Source organism: Emys orbicularis, chromosome 8 (genome assembly GCF_028017835.1).
Source record: "Emys orbicularis isolate rEmyOrb1 chromosome 8, rEmyOrb1.hap1, whole genome shotgun sequence".
In the NCBI taxonomy this organism is placed as follows: domain Eukaryota; kingdom Metazoa; phylum Chordata; order Testudines; family Emydidae; genus Emys; species Emys orbicularis.
Window position 1 is genome coordinate 59780400 of NC_088690.1, and position 18307 is coordinate 59798706.

The 18307-nt window shown below is 46.9% G+C and overlaps 1 protein-coding gene across 1 annotated transcript in view; it reads right to left on the minus strand.

The window, feature by feature from the left end:
* The window catches only part of RALGPS2 (Ral GEF with PH domain and SH3 binding motif 2), a 260231-nt gene that overhangs the window by 192510 nt on the left and 49414 nt on the right, over window positions 1-18307 (minus strand). The window contains exon 5 of the mRNA XM_065408804.1: window positions 12948-13031. Within this exon, the coding sequence (XP_065264876.1) occupies window positions 12948-13031 (84 nt within the window). The remainder of the gene's footprint in view (window positions 1-12947; window positions 13032-18307) is intronic.

Consider the following 18307-nt stretch of genomic DNA (forward strand, 5'->3'; position numbering starts at 1 on the left):
TCGCTTTACATGCTGACAGCGGAACGTAACCCCAGCGTAAGATGAGACTCGCCTATAATGAGATTTCGGCTTTGTTTGTTAGCACTTTAATTTTGTTGTCTGTTTCTTTATTGTGTGCAAAGTTCTATTTTGGAAAATGAGTATCTCTATTGGTTTACATCTAGCACCAAGTCCTAGGCTGGGGAACTGGCTGGAGTCTCTCTATTGTTGGTTCATGGGTGGCTCATGAAAGCATTCATGTAACTCAGCTGGGTGTGTCCCTGCCTGTGGATGTTTGTGAGAGTGCAAGACCTGGAGGGATTTGCAGTTTGTCACATTATCACAGTGCAAGAGGGAGCCCTGGTTGGTAAGACAGAGGGCTCAGCAGTACCCTAGTTTCAGGTTGCACCCCGGGGACCCCGTCACAACAGTACACAAGTCTTAGGCCTGGTCTACACTAGGAGTTTATGTCGAATTTAGCAGCGTTACATCGAATTAACTCTGCACCCGTCCACACAACGAAGCTATTTAGTTCGACATAGAGGTCTCTTAAATTCGACTTCTGTACTCCTCTCCCCAACGAGGGGAGTAGCGCTAAATTCGACATGGCCATGTCGAATTAGGCTAGGTGTGGATGGAAATCTATGGTAATAGCTCCGGGAGCTATCCCACAGTGCACCACTCTGTTGACGCTCTGGACAGCAGTCCGAGCTCGGATGCTCTGACCAGCCACACAGGAAAAGCCCCGGGAAAATTTGAATTCCTTTTCCTGTCTGGGCAGTTTGAATCTCATTTCCTGTTTGGACATCGTGGCGAGCTCAGCAGCACTGGCAACGATGCAGAGCTCTCCAGCAGAGATGGCCGTGCAATCTCAGAATAGAAAGAGGGCCCCAGCATGGACTGATCGGGAAGTCTTGGATCTGATCGCTGTGTGGGGCGATGAGTCCGTGTTTTCCGAGCTGCGATCGAAAAAACGGAATGCAAAGATCTACGAGAAGATCTCAAAAGCCATGGCAGAGAGAGGATACAGCCGGGATGCAACGCAGTGCCGCGTGAAAATCAAGGAGCTGAGACAAGGCTACCAGAAGACCAAAGAGGCAAACGGACGCTCCGGATCCCAGCCCCAGACATCCCGTTTCTACGAGGCACTGCATTCCATCCTAGGTGCGGCCGCCACCACTACCCCACCACTGACCGTGGACTCTGAGGATGGGATATTGTCGACGGCCGCTTCCTCGGACATGTTAGCGGACGGGGAAGATGAGGAAGGAGATGAGGAGGACGAGGCAGTCGACAGCGCTTACAACGCTGATTTCCCCGACAGCCAGGATCTCTTCATCACCCTTACAGAGATCCCCTACCAACCATCCCCAGGCGTTAACCCGGACACAGAATCAGGGGAAGGATCAGTCAGTAAGTGTTTTAAACATGTAAACGTTTATTTTTAACAGAATAGGAATATTAACAATATTAACAATGGGTTTTGCATGATTACTTTGCCCTAGGCGCTTAACGTTTCAGTCCTTGGCAGTGCAACTACTGAAAAAAAATCTAACAATGTCCGCTTTAGTATGATTGGTTTGCCCTACTGTTTAGTCCCTGCCAGTGCAGCTACAGTAAAATCCGGTCTATATGTCCGGGGATAGAGCAGAAATCCTCCTGGGACATCTCCACGAAGCTCTCCTGGAGGTAATTGGAAAGCCTTTGCATCAGGTTCCTGGGGAGAGCGGCCTTATTGGGTCCTCCGTGGTAGGAAACGTTTCTGCGCCAGGAGACAAGCAAGTACTCGGGGATCATTTCCTTGCAGAGCATGGCGGCATACGTCCCTGGTCTTTGCATGCTTTCCCGAAGCATCCTTTCTTTCTCAGTCTCTGAAATCCTCATCAGAGTGATGTTGCTCATGGTGACCTGCTTTGAATTAGGTAGGGGAATGTTAGTATTGGGACTGCTTGCCTGTTCCTTTACAGAACTGTAACCGGCGGTTTACAGCCACGCGGTGGAGGCGGGAGAGGGGCAGCATACAGGGATCTTTCCCTGGGACAGCCGTGAGGGGATGGGACAGGGGCAGAGTTCATGCTTGCCAGATTGCTGGCAGCAGGGACTGGCATTGCTTTGAACGTGAAAGGAGGCCAGTGCTATTATTAAAGTTTTAAGCAGCCACAAGTCTACGGCTTACCATGTCGGCCTGCTACACAAATTCCGCTGTCCTGCCCCGCTTGTCTGATCTGCACTGCAAGACCCCAGGCACTGAATGCGAAGGCCGAAAATTCGACCTTGTCCTGAGTGCGCATGTGATAGGTGCTGTGCATGGTCTTCTTCACAGAGAAAGACTATGTTCCTTGTTCACAACTAAATTTATCTTTCTGAGGAATTCACTCCCTTTTTCCCATCCCACAGCTGCGACTGTCTCCCGACCTCCCCTGGCATCACACTCCCAGAGGCTAGCGCAGATTAGGCGTAGGAAGAAGAGGACACGGGAGGACATGTTCTCGGAACTTATGGGCTGCTCCCGAGCCCAGGCAGCCCAGCAGACCCAGTGGAGGGAGAACTTGTCCCAAATCCACCGATCACACATTGAACGGGAGGAGAGGTGGCGGCAGGAAGACCAGCAGGCGACTCAAACGCTGCTTGGACTAATGAGGGAGCAAACGGACACGCTCCGGCGCCTTGTGGATGTTCTGCAGGACCGGAGGCAGGAGGACAGAGCCCCGCTGCAGTCTCTCTAACCGCCCTCCCCCGCCACAAAGTCCCATACCCCCCTCACCCAAAGTCCCAAGAAGGAGGGGCAGCAGAGTCCGTGCAAACTCTCACTCCCTGCAGACTGCTCAAGTACCAGAAGGCTCTCATTCCCCAAAATTTGATAAGTCCTTTCCTGCCCGCCTCACCCAAGCCCCCGTCCCAGTTTCATCCCCCAGTTTCATGTGTAGTTGCTAATAAAAAATACGTTTCTGTTAATTACTGTTTCCATCATGTTCTTTTAGAGGAGAGTCTGTTTGAAGGGGGGGAAGGGGGTTGGTAATTGGACAGGACAGTCACCTTTACCAGGGTACAGACGCGGGGGCAGGTTCAGCAGCAGGGCACACACACATTGCAGTCACTAGTTACCCTGGTCAGTCTGGGAGGTGGTTTTCATGTTCTGTGTGGGGGGGGGGGCTATGTGACTTTGTGGCGGGGGAGGGCAGTTAGAGATCTTATGCAGCGGTCCTTATCCTGGATCACAGAGCCATGCAGCAGGGGATCTGTAACCGTCCTCCCCCTGCCACAAAGTCACATAGCCCCCACACACAGAGTCCCGAACAGGAGGGGTGTCAGGCTCCGTTGAAATAACCAGTCCACCAGTACGGAGCCTGTCATTCCTCGAGTTTAGAAGCGTCCTTTGCATCACTACACTACACCCGCTCCCCACCACAGTCTGCGTCCCAGGTTCAACACTTTACCGCGAAAACAGTAATAAAGAAAACTGTGTTCATTAACAAATTTCAAGTGATTTTATTTTTAAACGTGTGTTGGAAGGGGGGGGAACGGGGTATGTAACTGGAGAGGATAGTGAACATTAACCGGGTAAAGAAACGGGGGCAGGTTCAGCTTCTCTGTAAACAAACTTAATAGTCACAGGTTACCCTGCTCACTCAGGAACCTAGCTTTCAAAGCCTCCCGGATGCACAGCGCGTCCCGCTGGGCTCTTCTAATCGCCCGGCTGTCTGGCTGGGCGTAATCAGCAGCCAGGCTATTTGCCTCAACCTCCCACCCCGCCATAAAGGTCTCCCCCTTGCTCTCACAGAGATTGTGGAGCACACAGCAAGCTGCAATAACAATGGGGATATTGGTTTCGCTGAGATCAGAGCGAGTCAGTAAGCTTCTCCATCTCCCCTTGAGACGTCCAAAAGCACACTCCACCACCATTCTGCATTTGCTCAGCCGGTAGTTGAAGAGTTCTTTTTCACTGTCCAGGGCGCCTGTATAGGGCTTCATGAGCCAGGGCATTAGCGGGTAGGCTGGGTCCCCGAGGATCACTATAGGCATCTCCACATCCCCAACAGTTATTTTGTGGTCCGGGAAGTAAATACCTTCCTGCAGCCGTCTAAACAGACCAGAGTTCCTGAAAACACGAGCGTCATGAACCTTGCCCGGCCATCCGACGTTGATGTTTGTAAAACGTCCCCTATGGTCCACCAGTGCTTGCAGCACCACTGAAAAGTAGCCCTTTCTGTTAATGTACTGGCTGGCCTGGTGGTCTGGTCCCAGGATAGGGATGTGAGTTCCATCTATAGCCCCACCACAGTTTGGGAATCCCATTGTGGCGAAGCCATCTATGATGACCTCCACGTTTCCCAGGGTCACTACCTTTGAGAGCAGTAGCTCAACGATTGCGTTGGCTACTTGCATCACAACCACCCCCACAGTAGATTTGCCCACGCCAAAGTGGTTCGCGACTGATCGGTAGCTGTCTGGCATTGCAAGCTTCCAGAGGGCTATGGCCACTCACTTATGGACAGTCAGGGCTGCTCGCATCCGGGTGTCCTTGCGCTTCAGGGCAGGGGACAGCAACTCACAAAGTTCCAGGAAAGTCCCCTTCCGCATGCGAAAGTTTCGCAGCCACTGTGATTCATCCCAGACCTGCAGCACTATGCGGTCCCACCAGTCCGTGCTTGTTTCCCGGGCCCAGAATCGCCGTTCCACAACATCAACATGACCCATTGCCACCATGATGTCCTCGGCGCGGGGTCCCGTGCTTTGTGACAGGTCTGTGCCACTCTCAAACTTCAGGTCCTCACCGCGCTGCCGTAGCCTCCTCGCCCGATTTCTCAGCATCTGCCTCTGGGAAAGGTGGATGATAAGGTGCGAGGTGTTGACAACAGCCATAACTGCAGCGATGGTCGCAGCGGGCTCCATGCTCACAGTGCTGTGGCGTCCGCGCTGTCACTGACCAGAAAAGTGCGCGAACTGATTTCCCGCCGGCGCTTTCAGGGAGGGAGGGCGGGAGTGACGGTTGGATGACGACAGTTACCCAAAACCACCCTCGACACATTTTTTTCCCCAGAAGGCATTGGGGGCTCGACCCAGAATTCCAATGGGCAGCGGGGACTGTGGGATAGCTGCCCACAGTGCACCGCTTCCAATGTCGACGCTTGCCCCGTTAGTGTGGACTCACAAAGTCGAATTACTGTCCTTATTGTGGATACACACGTTGACTTTGTAATATCGATTCCACATATTCGATTTAAGTAAAATCGTACTACTCTCGTAGTGTAGACATACCCTTAGTCTTCCTCCTTCTTCCCCCAAGCCTTCAAAAGAAAGTCATGGCCAGCTTTCATACTGTGGCAGGGAAGGGAGTATTAAATCACTTACAGATGCTTTTCAGAAGTATTGGTCTGCTGATAGTATTTTGGAAGCAACAATGATCACGTGCAGTAGACTGAAGTTCATCGGATAACTTTATACTATGTTTACACTGCAAAGTTTGGTTGACAAAAGTTAAGTTGACATAGAACTGCCTGTGCACGCCCCTATATTCTTCACAGAGATATTGTTATGATATAAATATGGCATGATTATGATGTATTTTCTGCAAGATAAGGCATGTGAGATCATTGGAAAGGTTATGATTTACTGAATATGATTATCCTATTTGTATGCATATTTGTATGGAAAGGTTATGATTTACTGAATATGATTATCCTATTTTTTACTGATAGGGGTGCGCGATCAAAAAAGTTTGGAGACCACTGATTATCCTATTTGTATGCATGTATCATTTCTGTATCTGAAGTTAGTAATATTACAAGTGTGTTTACACCGGGGGAACACCCACCAGACAGAATGCAATCAGTCTAGATGGCTCACTGTGAGGAAGAGCCATTAGAGAGAGCAATAGGTCTTTGAAGATGCTAATCTCACCTTCTTGGGAAGTCTTCCTGGGGACGCTGAGAACAGCCTCTGAATCATGGCTGCTATGGCCCTACAGAGGCATGTCACCAAGACATCTGGTATTGGAATCCATCTTAGAATACCCGTGTTTTTCCACTGACCGGGGGTGGGGATCAAACTTGGACACAAAGGATTCTCACCATATGCAAACACTATTTAAGGCAGGGGAGTGACATTATTGTGGTTTGTTCCCACCTGAGAAAGAAGGCTGCTGGAAACACCTGAGAAACAGAGACTGAGTTGAGGGGGGTTGGAGGGAGAAGGGCTGAGCCCAGGCTAGAGGTTGTTTGGCCTCTGAAAGGAATATCTGGAGTTTTAAGCTGAAAGCAAGTCTCTGTAATCTGCCTAAAACATCATCATTTAGTGTGAGAATTTGCTACTTGTAACCAATTTCTTTAGTATATTAATCTTAGATTGCGTTTTGTTTTATTAGTGGGCAATCTGCTTTGATCTGTTTGCTATCCCTTATAATCACTTAAAATTTAACTTTTGTAATTAATAAACTTGTTTTTGTTTTGTCTAAAACCCAGTTTGTGGAATTCATAACTGGGGGGGGAAAAGCTGTTGCATATTTCTCTCCACATTGAAGAGGGAAGTGAATTTAATGAACTAGAGTCAATTCAAGAAAGGAGCCCTGAGAGACTCCAACAGAGGGGAGAATTACTGCATCTGATATACAAAAATATGGCATTATAAAAAAATGTTACAACCTGGAGTATAATAGAGTTCCAAGGGGCCCAGAGATATAGCTATTTCAAGTAGGGCTGTCGATTAATCGCAGTTAACTCACACGATTAACTCAAAAAAATTAATCAGGATTAATCGCAGTTTTAATCGCACTGTTAAACAATAGAATACCAATTGAAATTTATTAAATATTTTTGACTGTTTAGCTCAGAGGTTTGAGCATTGGCCTGCTAAAACCAGGGTTATGAGTTCAATTCTTGAGGGAGCCATTTAGGGATCTGGGGCAAAAATCTGTCTGGGGATTGGTCCTGCTTTGAGCAGGGGGTTGGACTAGATAACCTCCTGAGGTACCTTCCAACCCTGATATTCTATGATTCTATTGTGTGTTGTAATTGAAATCAAAGTGTATATTATTTTTTATTTGCACTGTAAAAATGATAAACTAAAGAAATAGAATTTTTCAATTCACCTCATACATGTACTGTAGTCCAATCTCTATCGTGAAAGTGCAATTTACAAATGTAGATTTTTTGTTGTTGTTACATAACTGCTCTCAAAAACAAAACAATGTAAAACTTCACAACAGTCAGGCCTACTTCTTGTTCAGCTAATTGCGAAGACAAACAAGTTTGTTTACATTTACAGGAGATAATGCTGCCTGCTTCTTAGTTACAATATCACCAGAAAGTGAGAACAGGTATTTGCATGGCCCTTTTGTAGCTGGCATTGCAAGGTATTTACGTGCCAGATATGCTAAACATTCATATGCTCCTTCATGCTTCGGCCACCATTCTAGAGGACATGTTTCCATGCTGATGACGCTCATTAAAAAAAATAATGCATTAATTAAATATGTGATTGGCAATCCTCTCCTTGGGGGAGAATTATATGTCCCCTGCTCTGTTTTACCCACATTCTACCACATATTTCATGTTATAGCAGTCTCGGATGACGACCCAGCACATGTTGTTCATTTTAAGAACACTTTCACTTTAGATTTCACAAAATGCAAAGAAGGTACCAATGTGAGATTTCTAAAGATAGCAACAGCACTCGACCCAAGGTTTAAGCATCTGAAGTGCCTTCCAAAATCTGAGAGGCACAAGGTGTGAAGCAGGTTTTCAGACGTCTTAAAAGAGCAACACTCTAATTCGGAAACTACAGAACCCAAACCACCAAAAAAGAAAAAGGACAGTTACCTGTTCTGTAACTGGCGCTCTTCGAGATGTGTTGCTCCTGTCTATTCCACAGTAGATGTGCGTGCTCGCCACGTGAACCGGTGCCGGAAGTTTTTCCCTTAGCAGTACCCGTAGTGGGGGAGCACCGCTGCAACCCCTGGAGTAGCGCCTCTATATCGCGCTATAAGGGGAGCTGCGCACTCCCCCCACCCTCAGTTCCTTCTTGCCAGACAACTCCGACAGAGGGGAAGGAGGGCGGGACGTGGAATACACCTGAGCAACACATCTCGAAGAATGCCAGTTACGGAACAGGTAACTGTCCTTTCTTCTTCGAGCGATTGCTCATGTGTATTCCACTAGAGGTGACTCCAAGCTATCCCTGATGGAGGCGGGTAGGAGTTTAAAGGTTATCAGGACAGAGTACCACCCTACCAAACCCGGCGTCATCCCGTGCTTGGGAGACGATCGCATAGTGCAAGGAAAAGGTGCGGACAGAGGACCACGTGGCAGCCCTACATATATCCTGGATAGAGACATGGGCTACATAGGCGGCTGACGAGGCCTGCGCTCTCGTAGAATGCGCCTTTACGATAGGTGGCGGGGGAACCCCTGCCAAGTCGTAACACGTGCGTATGCACGAGGTGATCCAGCAGGAAAGGCGCTGGGTGGAGACTGGTTGCCTTCTCATACGCTCAGCCGATGCAACGAACAGCTGCGAGGATTTCCTGAACGGCCTGGTACGGTCCAGGGAATATTGGGAGGCCAGCCAGAGTTGGAGGGGCCTCATTCTGAGCCTGGCATGTGGCACCATGGAGGTGCGGGCTGCCATGTGGCCCAGGAGTTGAAGGCACACCCTTGCCGTTGTCACGGGGAAGGACATGACTGAGGCTATGAGACTTTTGAGCGTCTCAAACCTGTCCCTGAGAAGAGAGGCCGTGGCCACCACCAAGTCCAGCTGCGCTCCTAGGAAGTGTATGTGCCAGCACGACCCCGTTCGGTGGCCTGGGTTTGTCCTTAGCCGGTGAGACATATTGGCCCAGAGTTTGCAGGGTGGTGCAGGAGTCCTTCATCCCGTGTAGATGGGTGTCTGTCTGATCCGCAAACAGGGCTTTCCTGTTGAAAGGCAAGTCCTGCATGAGGGACTGGGACTCCGCGGACAGCCCTGACAGCGAGAGCCATGACGCCCTGCGCATGGCAACAGCAGAGGCCATCGAACGGGCTGCTGTATCTGCCACGTCCGAAGCTGCTTGGAGGGCCGCTTTCGCCGCCACCGTGCCTTTGTCGACAAAAGCTCTGAACTCCTTCTTATCCTTTTCCTGAAGAAGAGGTTCGAACTTTGGCAGGGACCCCCACAGGTTAAAATCATAGAGGCTCAGGAGGGCTTGATGATTAGCCACCCTGAGCTGGAAGCTCGCGGATGAATAAACCTTCCTGCCGAAGGTATCCAGTCTTCTGGCGTCTTTATCTTTGGGGGTGGGTGCAGGTTGGCCATGCCTCTCTCGGTGGTTTACCGATTCCACCACCAGAGAGTTGGGTACCGGGTGACAGTACAAATATTCGTGCCCCTTTGCTGGCACAAAGTACTTCCTCTCCGCCTTTTTTGAAATAGGCGCCAAGGACGCCGGGGTTTGCCAAAGCGACGTGGAGATATTGGCCACCCCTTGGTGGAGAGGTAGGGCCACACGGCCCGGTGCCGAGGACGACAAGACATGGAACAACGTGTCCGATGGCTCCTCCATCTCCTCAGCTTGGAGCTGGCGACTGGAGGCGACCCACCTAAGGAGCTCCTGGTGAGCCTTAAAGTCTTCCTGTAAGGTGGGTGGTGGCACCACAATGGATTCCTCCGGTGCCGGTGAAGGGACCGGATCTGCTCCCGGTGTCGAGGCGGGGACATTGAATGCACCTGCGATGCCCCGGCCACCGAACGGGGTCGTGCTGGTACCGGCGGTTGGGGCCAAGGTGCCCACTGACACCATTGTCCATGCCAGGGTGCCCCTTGCCAATGCCCCACTTGGGGACTGAGCGGAGTCGCTAGATAGTGCGGGGTGGCGCATCCCGGAGATGGGCGGCTGGGTGCCAAGGACAACGTTGCTGACGTGCACACGGTGCCACACGAGCGACGGGAACGTCCACGGCCTCGTCGGTGCCGGCCTTGAGATTTAGATCTCGACGAGGAAGACCTGTACCCATCAGAGGTACTGCTTCCAGAGTCACCACGGTGACCGTGGCTATGACGGTTAGGTGCCAGTGCTGGCCGAGGGGCGCTTCGCGAACGATGCCTGTCGGAGCGATCACTCGAGTCTGAGCGTCGGTGCCGATGGCGTGGAGACCTGCTCCTATAACTCCTGTAGGAAGAGGAGCGTCGACGCCTCCTGCCTCGGTGCCTGCGACCCCTCCCGGACTCCCCCTCGGGACTCCCTCTCAGGCGAGTCAGCCAACGGCGTGGGCGTCTGGCGCGGGCTACGAGATGGCCCCGCAGAATGGATAGGCACCTCATCCTCGGAGCGGGGGCTATGCCGAACTGGGGAGGGTCGATGAGCTCCCAGTGGCGGCTTCCCTCTGGAGCAAGGGCCCATCTCGGGCGGCACACTCGGCACCGGAAGGGTGAGAATATCACGCGCCGCCTGCGCTGCCTCCGACGTCGATGGTACCCTCACTGCCGGGGAGACACGCGTTGACGGGACCGGACTACTCCACTCAGCGCGAGTCAGAGGTCTGGGTCCCGAGGGGGATCGTGGGCTGCCCAACTCAGGTGCGGCCTTGCCCCGGTCCTTTTCTTGGCGCCGCTGAGTCTTCCCTTGCTTCTTAGCGGGGGAGCGGTGCCGACTAGCTGATGGGGCGTCACTGCACACTGAAGACGCGCCCGGCGCCGGATTGGGATGGCGTGCGGGTGCCAATGCCGACTTCATTAGTAAGGCCCGGAGACGGATATCTCGTTCGCGTTTCGTTCTTGGTTTGAACGACTGGCAGATTTTACAACGCTCACTTACGTGAGTCTCGCCCAGACAGCAAAGTCACTGAGTATGTGGATCGCTTCTGGGCATAGAACTGCGACAGGAGTCGCACGACTTGAAGCCTGGGGCACGGGGCATGCCCCGAGCCAGGCCACTAACTAGAAATTCGGATTACTAAGAAGAGTTGTACTACTAAGGTTTGCAGTGCTGCAGCAGAGCTGGAGCACTAAGTTCTGACTACATTCACTGGCGGCAAGAAGGAACTGAGGGTGGGGGGAGTGCACAGCTCCCCTTATAGCGCGCTATAGAGGCGCTACTCCAGGGGTTGCCGCGGTGCTCCCCCACTACGGGTACTGCTAAGGGAAAAACTTCCGGCACCGGTTTACGTGGCGAGCACGCACACCTACTGTGGAATACACAGGAGCAATCACTCGAAGAAGAATCAACCTTCTGCTGGCGGCATCTGACTCCAATGATGAAAATAAACATGCATCGGTCCACACTGCTTTGGATTGTTATTGAGCAGAACCAGTCATCAGCATGGATGCATGTCCCCTGGAATGGTGGTTGAAGCATGAAGGGACATAGGAATCTTTAGCGCATCTGGCACGTAAATATCTTGCGACGCCGGCTACAACAGATGCCACGCGAACGCCTGTTCTCACTTTCAGGTGATATTGTAAACAACAAGAGGGCAGCATTGTCTCCTGCAAAGGTAAACAAACTTGTTTGTTTGAGTGATTGGCTGAACAAGAAGAAGGACTGAGTTGACTTGCAGGCTCTAAAATTTTACGTTTTATTTTTGCATGCAGGTTTTTTTGTACATAATTCTACATTTGTAAGTTAAACTTTCATGATAAAGAGGTTACGCTACAGTACTTGTATTAGGTGAATTGAAAAATACTATTTCTTTTGTTTTTTTACAATGAAAATACTTGTAATCAAAAATAAATATAAAGTGAGCATTGTACACGTAGTATTCTGTGTTATAATTGAAAGCAATACATTTGAAGGTGTAGAAAATATCCAAAATATTTAAATAAATGGTATTCTATTATCAACAGTGCGATTAATCACACGATTAATCACGATTTTTTTTTAATCGCTTGATAGCCCTAATTTCAAGTAATTGTTGAGACAACTAAAGTATTTAACACAGTATCAGGGACTTATATAAAAAGATGCATTTTAAAATAAAAACTGAATAAAGAAGACAAACTGACTTTCATAAGCTTGAGCAAATGAAGACATTTTGGCTAAGACAAGGTGGGTGAGGTAATATGTTTCACTGGACCAACCAAAGACAAGTTTTTGAGCTACACAGAGCTTTTCTTCAGGTCATTCTGGCTGATAAATTATGTCAAACAGGAGACTCACTGGCAAGTCAGTTTAGCACAATCAGACAGGCTGTTTGCGATTTGTAACAAGCTTTAGCCAACTGCTTTCAGTGGTCGGATTTCCACTGCCTTTCATAACTTGGGATTAACAGCGATATATAGCCATCTAGCCACATTTTCAACAGTCTTCTCAGAAGCACAGTAAAAATGTAACCATTCTGACAGAATTCAACACCACGTTTTTTGGGACAAGAACTGCTACACAAATCAAAGACACTAAATACTCTTATAAATGGGAAAAATGTTTCTATTTCATCAGGAACCCTTTTTACACTAAACCCTTCACCCAGACCACCTTATGAAAGGAAATGTACAGCAAACATCTGGGGGAAAACCTACTTAATATCTTTTCCTTCTCTTATTCATCAAAATTTGTTATTTAACAAAAAAGCTTAATAGAAACAAACACGACTAAAAAGCAACAGAGGGTCCTGTGGCACCTTTAAGACTAACAGAAGTATTGGAGCATAAGCTTTCGTGGGTGAAAGCCCACTTCATCAGACGCCTTCAGACGCGGCATCTGATGAAGTGGGCATTCACCCACGAAAGCTTATGCTCCAATACTTCTGTTAGTCTTAAAGGTGCCACAGGACCCTCTGTTGCTTTTTACAGATTCAGACTAACACGGCTACCCCTCTGATACTAAACAGGACTAAAGTAATCACACTGTTGCACCTAAGCAAGCCATTTACATCACAGGCATGTCAATCCCCAAATATTTAGCAGTGAATGACAAAAATATATAGATTAAACATTCCACTTGGATGATTTTTAACACTGATACATACAATCATGTTGCCATTATTATAATAAGAACTCACATGGTTGAATCTTCTTGTGAAGGCAACTGCATTTGGAGCAGAACTGTACTTCTCTTTCTTATTCCACCCACAACTTGACAATTCCTAGAATATGAGGATGACAATTGGTTTATAATATTTATAGTTTATTGAGTGCCATCAGCATATTCAGCATGTTTGGTACAAAACAAAGACAGACATGGTTATATACATTTCAAGGTACTCAAATCTTCATTTTCTTTATTTTGGCAATGAAATGCAACAATGCACTGAGGTAACAAATATGTAGAGTTAAACTTTTTCCAGACTGCTTTGGTATGTTTGCATCTATTGGGTTGGATGCAAATAAGACATAAATAGAAAAAAATCTCATTGTTTACTAAGTAAATACTATTCCTAAATTTTCAAAATCTGATTTTAGGGTTTGATTTTGGTTGAATTCAGGGTTTGGGATATTTTGTTTTGTTGTGTTGTGTTTTGAAATGGATGAAATAACACAATAGCAATTTGGTGGGTTTCAGACTGAAAGTTCTATTTTTAGATTTACATGTGGCCTGGAAGAGCATAGAGAGATGACATGTTTAGAGGTTTGGTTTAAGGTAATTTCTTCAAGACGTTTATTGAAAAAAAAAATTTATCTAACTGATATGCATCGACAGTTGCATCTTATATACATAATCCAGTATGTTTCATTAAACTGTACACTAAATTTAAAAAAAAAAAGTTTACAAACAAAACTGAGAGGGCCATCATCTCCTCCGGTGGTTGCAGTGGCAGGAACTAGAATGGCCCCTTTGTTGTGTTAGTAGTTTATCCACAATACCCAGTCTTATTTAAGAGACTGCTTGACTGCCAGCATTGAAAATGTGAACCACTGCCCTTGTAATTAGCCCAGAATGTCATGTCATCAAACAACCTAGGTAACATGGCAGCAAGTCATGAGAGAAAAACAGGTGATTTCTCATTTCTCATTTAAACCTAAAAATAGAGCCCCTAATAATTCATTTACTTCTAAATTCTAACAAATTATTTCTAATTTCTAGTATCTGAAAATCTTTTTTTCAGAACTATCAAATTATGATTCCTTCCCTAATACCTCCACCCCAACTACCACCAGGATTTTATATGGAAAATGCAGCTCTCCATTGCTATTTATCTACAATTAATTCTGAAGGAGCAGATCTAGTTAAAATTTCTTACTTCCAAATTGTATAGGTACATGCACCAACAACAATGATACATTTGCCTCGTCTACATCACACAACATACACACAGCACAAAAAATCTACCTCACAAAGTAATGCAAAATCCTACACAGTATGGGTCAGATTTTCAGTATGCACAGTTTTGCATCTGCTCAATCCTTTATCTACATGCACAAATCTGGGGTTAAGTGCATGCAACAGAGTTTGTCTGCATGAATACTGAATACTTGTATTTTGACAATCTGGTCCAATTATTATTATTTGACAATCTGCCAATTATTAAATGGCCAAATAGCAAAGTAGCTTCATTTGTTTCAATTTATTACTGTTTCTCTCAAGCCCTTTAAACATTTACACAATTTTAACACCACAGACATAGTACCATAACTTATCAAAACCAAGCACTACTCCATGCTTCCAGCTGGCTTCCACTTTATTGGTACAACAAAATTAACACACAACTTTTGTATTCAACTCATAAGGTGTTTAATCACAATCACACTGAGAAGGCCTCCTCAGCCCCAGTAACCCCCTCCCATCCCAGGAAGCACCTCACATGACTGTAACAGATGTGGATACATCAGAGAGTCAGAAGGTCTCTCAAATAGTGAGGACCTAAACCATTTAGGGCTTCAAATATAGGAACACACATTCTTTAATTTCATATCAATATGATATACAATACACTGTATACTGTTAACATAGTACCAACAAGAGACCACAAGTATTTCCAAAGTGTATCTTTGAGATTACAGACTTTAATTTGTCAGACTGTTTGCTAAGAGATACATGATGCCTTTGGAAGTATAAACGATTTCTCCCAGCTGTAGAATTGAGTGGAAAGTAGGATGCTTTTCTAATTATTGATGAAAAATCTTTGTTCCTGCAGTGTTCTCAAAGCGATCTCTGTGGTTCTCATTCATATTCCAAATGAGGAAGTGATCCAGGAATGCATTACATTCACATTTCCCAGAGCAAAGTTTGGCAATGAGTGACTAGAACCTTTAGGAAATACTTATGGTCAGAATATAGGGCCTCTAATGATAACATGAGTGAGAGAAGGCAAATCTTGAGACACATCCATGCACCCAATTGGAATGAGAAAATCACTTTTGATAAATACTCAGTGTGAAAGAGTCTCCATTTGGAATCCCCTGTACTTGAGGATGTCCAATAAGGGCCTGATCACTCCAGACCTTTTCTGTACAGTAAAAGAGAAGTTGGATAACTTCTCCTTTGGGGAACTGGTTCTACAGTCCCAATGGAAAGTAGTGGTTCTACTGCCAAGAACAACCCAGTTTGTTTTGAAGATATTTTTTTTTTTAAATGTCTGTAATGCAGCAATCTTTTGGGAACTTTTCAGACTGAAATACCCTTGCTCTTCTATCATAAGAACCCATCTGTCTACAATGGAGTTCTTTCACATGGGGGAGGGGGAAAAGAGGGAGAGAAAGAGAGAGATCTGCTAGTCAGACAGGGATCTGCTGCTTCTCCCAAGTGGAGAGCCTGGGCATTTGTTGCGCTTAAGGATTGCACATGCTCCTGCCAGGACTTTCCTCCCATGAAATTCCTGTTTCCATATCTTCCAATGTTTGGTGTCTGACCTCTTCTGTTGATCCTGGAGTGATCATAGTAGAAAACAAATGGAACTGTCTGAAATCCCTTTTATGGCACCCTACAGCAGAAAGATTTCCTTTTCTGAATTTCCACCACACACTTTGCCTAGTCTCTCTCACCTTTTCAGCTGCAAAAAGAAATGGAAGCCACAAGTTGTTTTGCTTGCTTGTCTGCTCTCCGGACAGGATTCATGGGTGTCCTAGTAATTGCACTGGATGCGTTTGACCAGGTGGACATTGTGATTGAATCCACAGTGGCATTTTCCTTGAAGGATGCTGTGACCGATTTCATGTTAAGAAAGGCTGTCTCTGTCTTTCAGTGGGAGCAGTCCTCTAAACCGTGTTAGATATATTCAAGCAAAATAGATGGCCAGACAGAAGAGATTCATCTGTGGCTTAATTATTCCTACACAATGAGAATTCTATTTTCAGTCCACTTTGTCAATGGGGAAGAATCTGTCAATGGGCATGACCATTTATTTTGCCTCAGCAGTCACAGCCACATCCCTGGTATCTGCACCAAACAGTAGGTAGGTTTTTTTAATCCTGGAATTTATAATATTTCATGAGATGTCTATTAAGGCACTTCTGCCAATGGCTATTTTCATTCTGAACTGATCACTTCCTCAACAACTGCACTGATGGGAAATAAGTTTCAATTTTTGAGCTGGAGGGGAAATATTTCCCCTATAAAGAGACTGGATTTCTGCTTGGTTTATTCTGGAGGTACAACTAAGATCAGTGTCTCCTTACTGTGGTTTTAAAATATTCATGAGGAAACAGACTGTTCTGTGAGGGAATCTGATTCTTCAGAATCAGATTCTAACAAATCTCCTTCCTTGAGTGATGTAGAATCTGAGGTGTCATACTGAAGATGGCTATACTGCCTTCTTTGTCTTTTTCTTGTAACATTTTGATTAGTCAACCCTGTTGATTAATTCTGTGAGAATGGGTGCAGAGAATCAAGCCCAGCTATGTTTATTTTATTTTACTTTACTTTGAGGGAAGATTTTGGCTTTTATAAGGTAGTCACTTGAAGTTCTCTGGGATGACTGTCACTAGGCTGTGTGAGCTTAGGATCTGGAGAGACTGCAGAAGGAAAGAAACCAGTCTAACTCACCAATGCCATCACCGTTCAGCAAAGGGAGGTAAAATAAAAGAGAAGGGGAGAAAAACGTCTGGGTATTCCTTCAAGGAAAAGAAAAATCAAATTAAAAGGGAAAGCCACTGCAGAGACAGACACACCAGGCAGTAATATGGTGGATAAGGCCTTTTCTCACCTAACTTGTCCTGAACAAAACATTAGATGCCTCATGGAATAGGGATTATAAAGTCTAATTCTATAGTATGTGACAATATATTCAGGTAATGATTAAGAAAAGTTTTGTAAATGAGTTCCAATAGTTCATGGATTAGGGACCCAATTTTATGGAGTTCCAGGGGCTTCTGTATAGATTATTTAGGTTAATCTTTCTATCTATGCAAGTGTTCAGTCTAGAAGATACCATCAGAGATGCTTAGTTTTGCAGTTCTCAAACTGTGGATTTGTGTCTCCAGAGATGTCAAATATAAAGGGAAGGGTAACAACCTTTATGTATGCAGTAACAAAATCCCTCCTGGCCAGAGGTACAGAATCACTTACCTGTAAGGGGTTAATCAGTTCAATTAACCTAGTTGGCACCAGACCAGAAGGACCAATGGGGAAAGAAGATACTTTCAAATCTGGGGGGGGAGGGGAGAGAAAAGGGGAGGAAGGTTTTGTTTGTGCTCTCTTTGTTGATTCCCTCTTGGGACAAAGAAAGAGACCAAGTAGGTAAACCAGCTCCAAAAAAGATCCTATAATGATACATCTAAAATTACAGAAATTGATCATAAGCCGGTTCGTTTATAAGCCGACTCCCCCCCAAGATGGATAAGTAAAAATGGAAATTTTTTATAACTTGTTCATAAGCCGACTCTATAAATCAGGGGTCAGCAAACTTTGGCTCCCGGGCCATCAGGATAAGCCGCTGGCGGGCCGAGATCGTTTGTTTATCTTGAGCGTCCGCAGGCATGGAGGTAAACCTAAGTAAACAAAGTGTCACGGCACACCAGCTGCTTACCCTGACGGGCCGGGACAGCAACTGGGGGGGGGGAATTTTGGGGGGGGGGGGGAGAAGCTGGGAGTCAGGGGAGTAACCCCTGTGACCATCCCCTACATGACCCCACCCCTTGCCCAGGACCCCCACACTCTCCCCCGTCCCACCTTATCTGGGATGGGCCAGGGGAGGATGTCTCTGACCAGGCTGGAGCTGCTCCGGCAGGCTGGGCAGCGCGGCTGCAGCTTGCTATGGCGGGCCAGACCGAGTGGCATGGCCACAGTGTGCTCCGGCGGCGTGGCCACAGCCTGCTCTGGGGGGCAGGGCCGAGTGGCACAGCTGCAGCCTGCCAGCCCCGGAGCTACAGCTGCTTCGGAGGCTGGGGGGAGAGCAGCATGGCCAGAAGCGGAGAGACTCTGGCCCCACCTCTTCCCTTCTGGCTGTGCTGTCTCTCCTTGCTCCCTCTGTTGGGGGGAGGGACC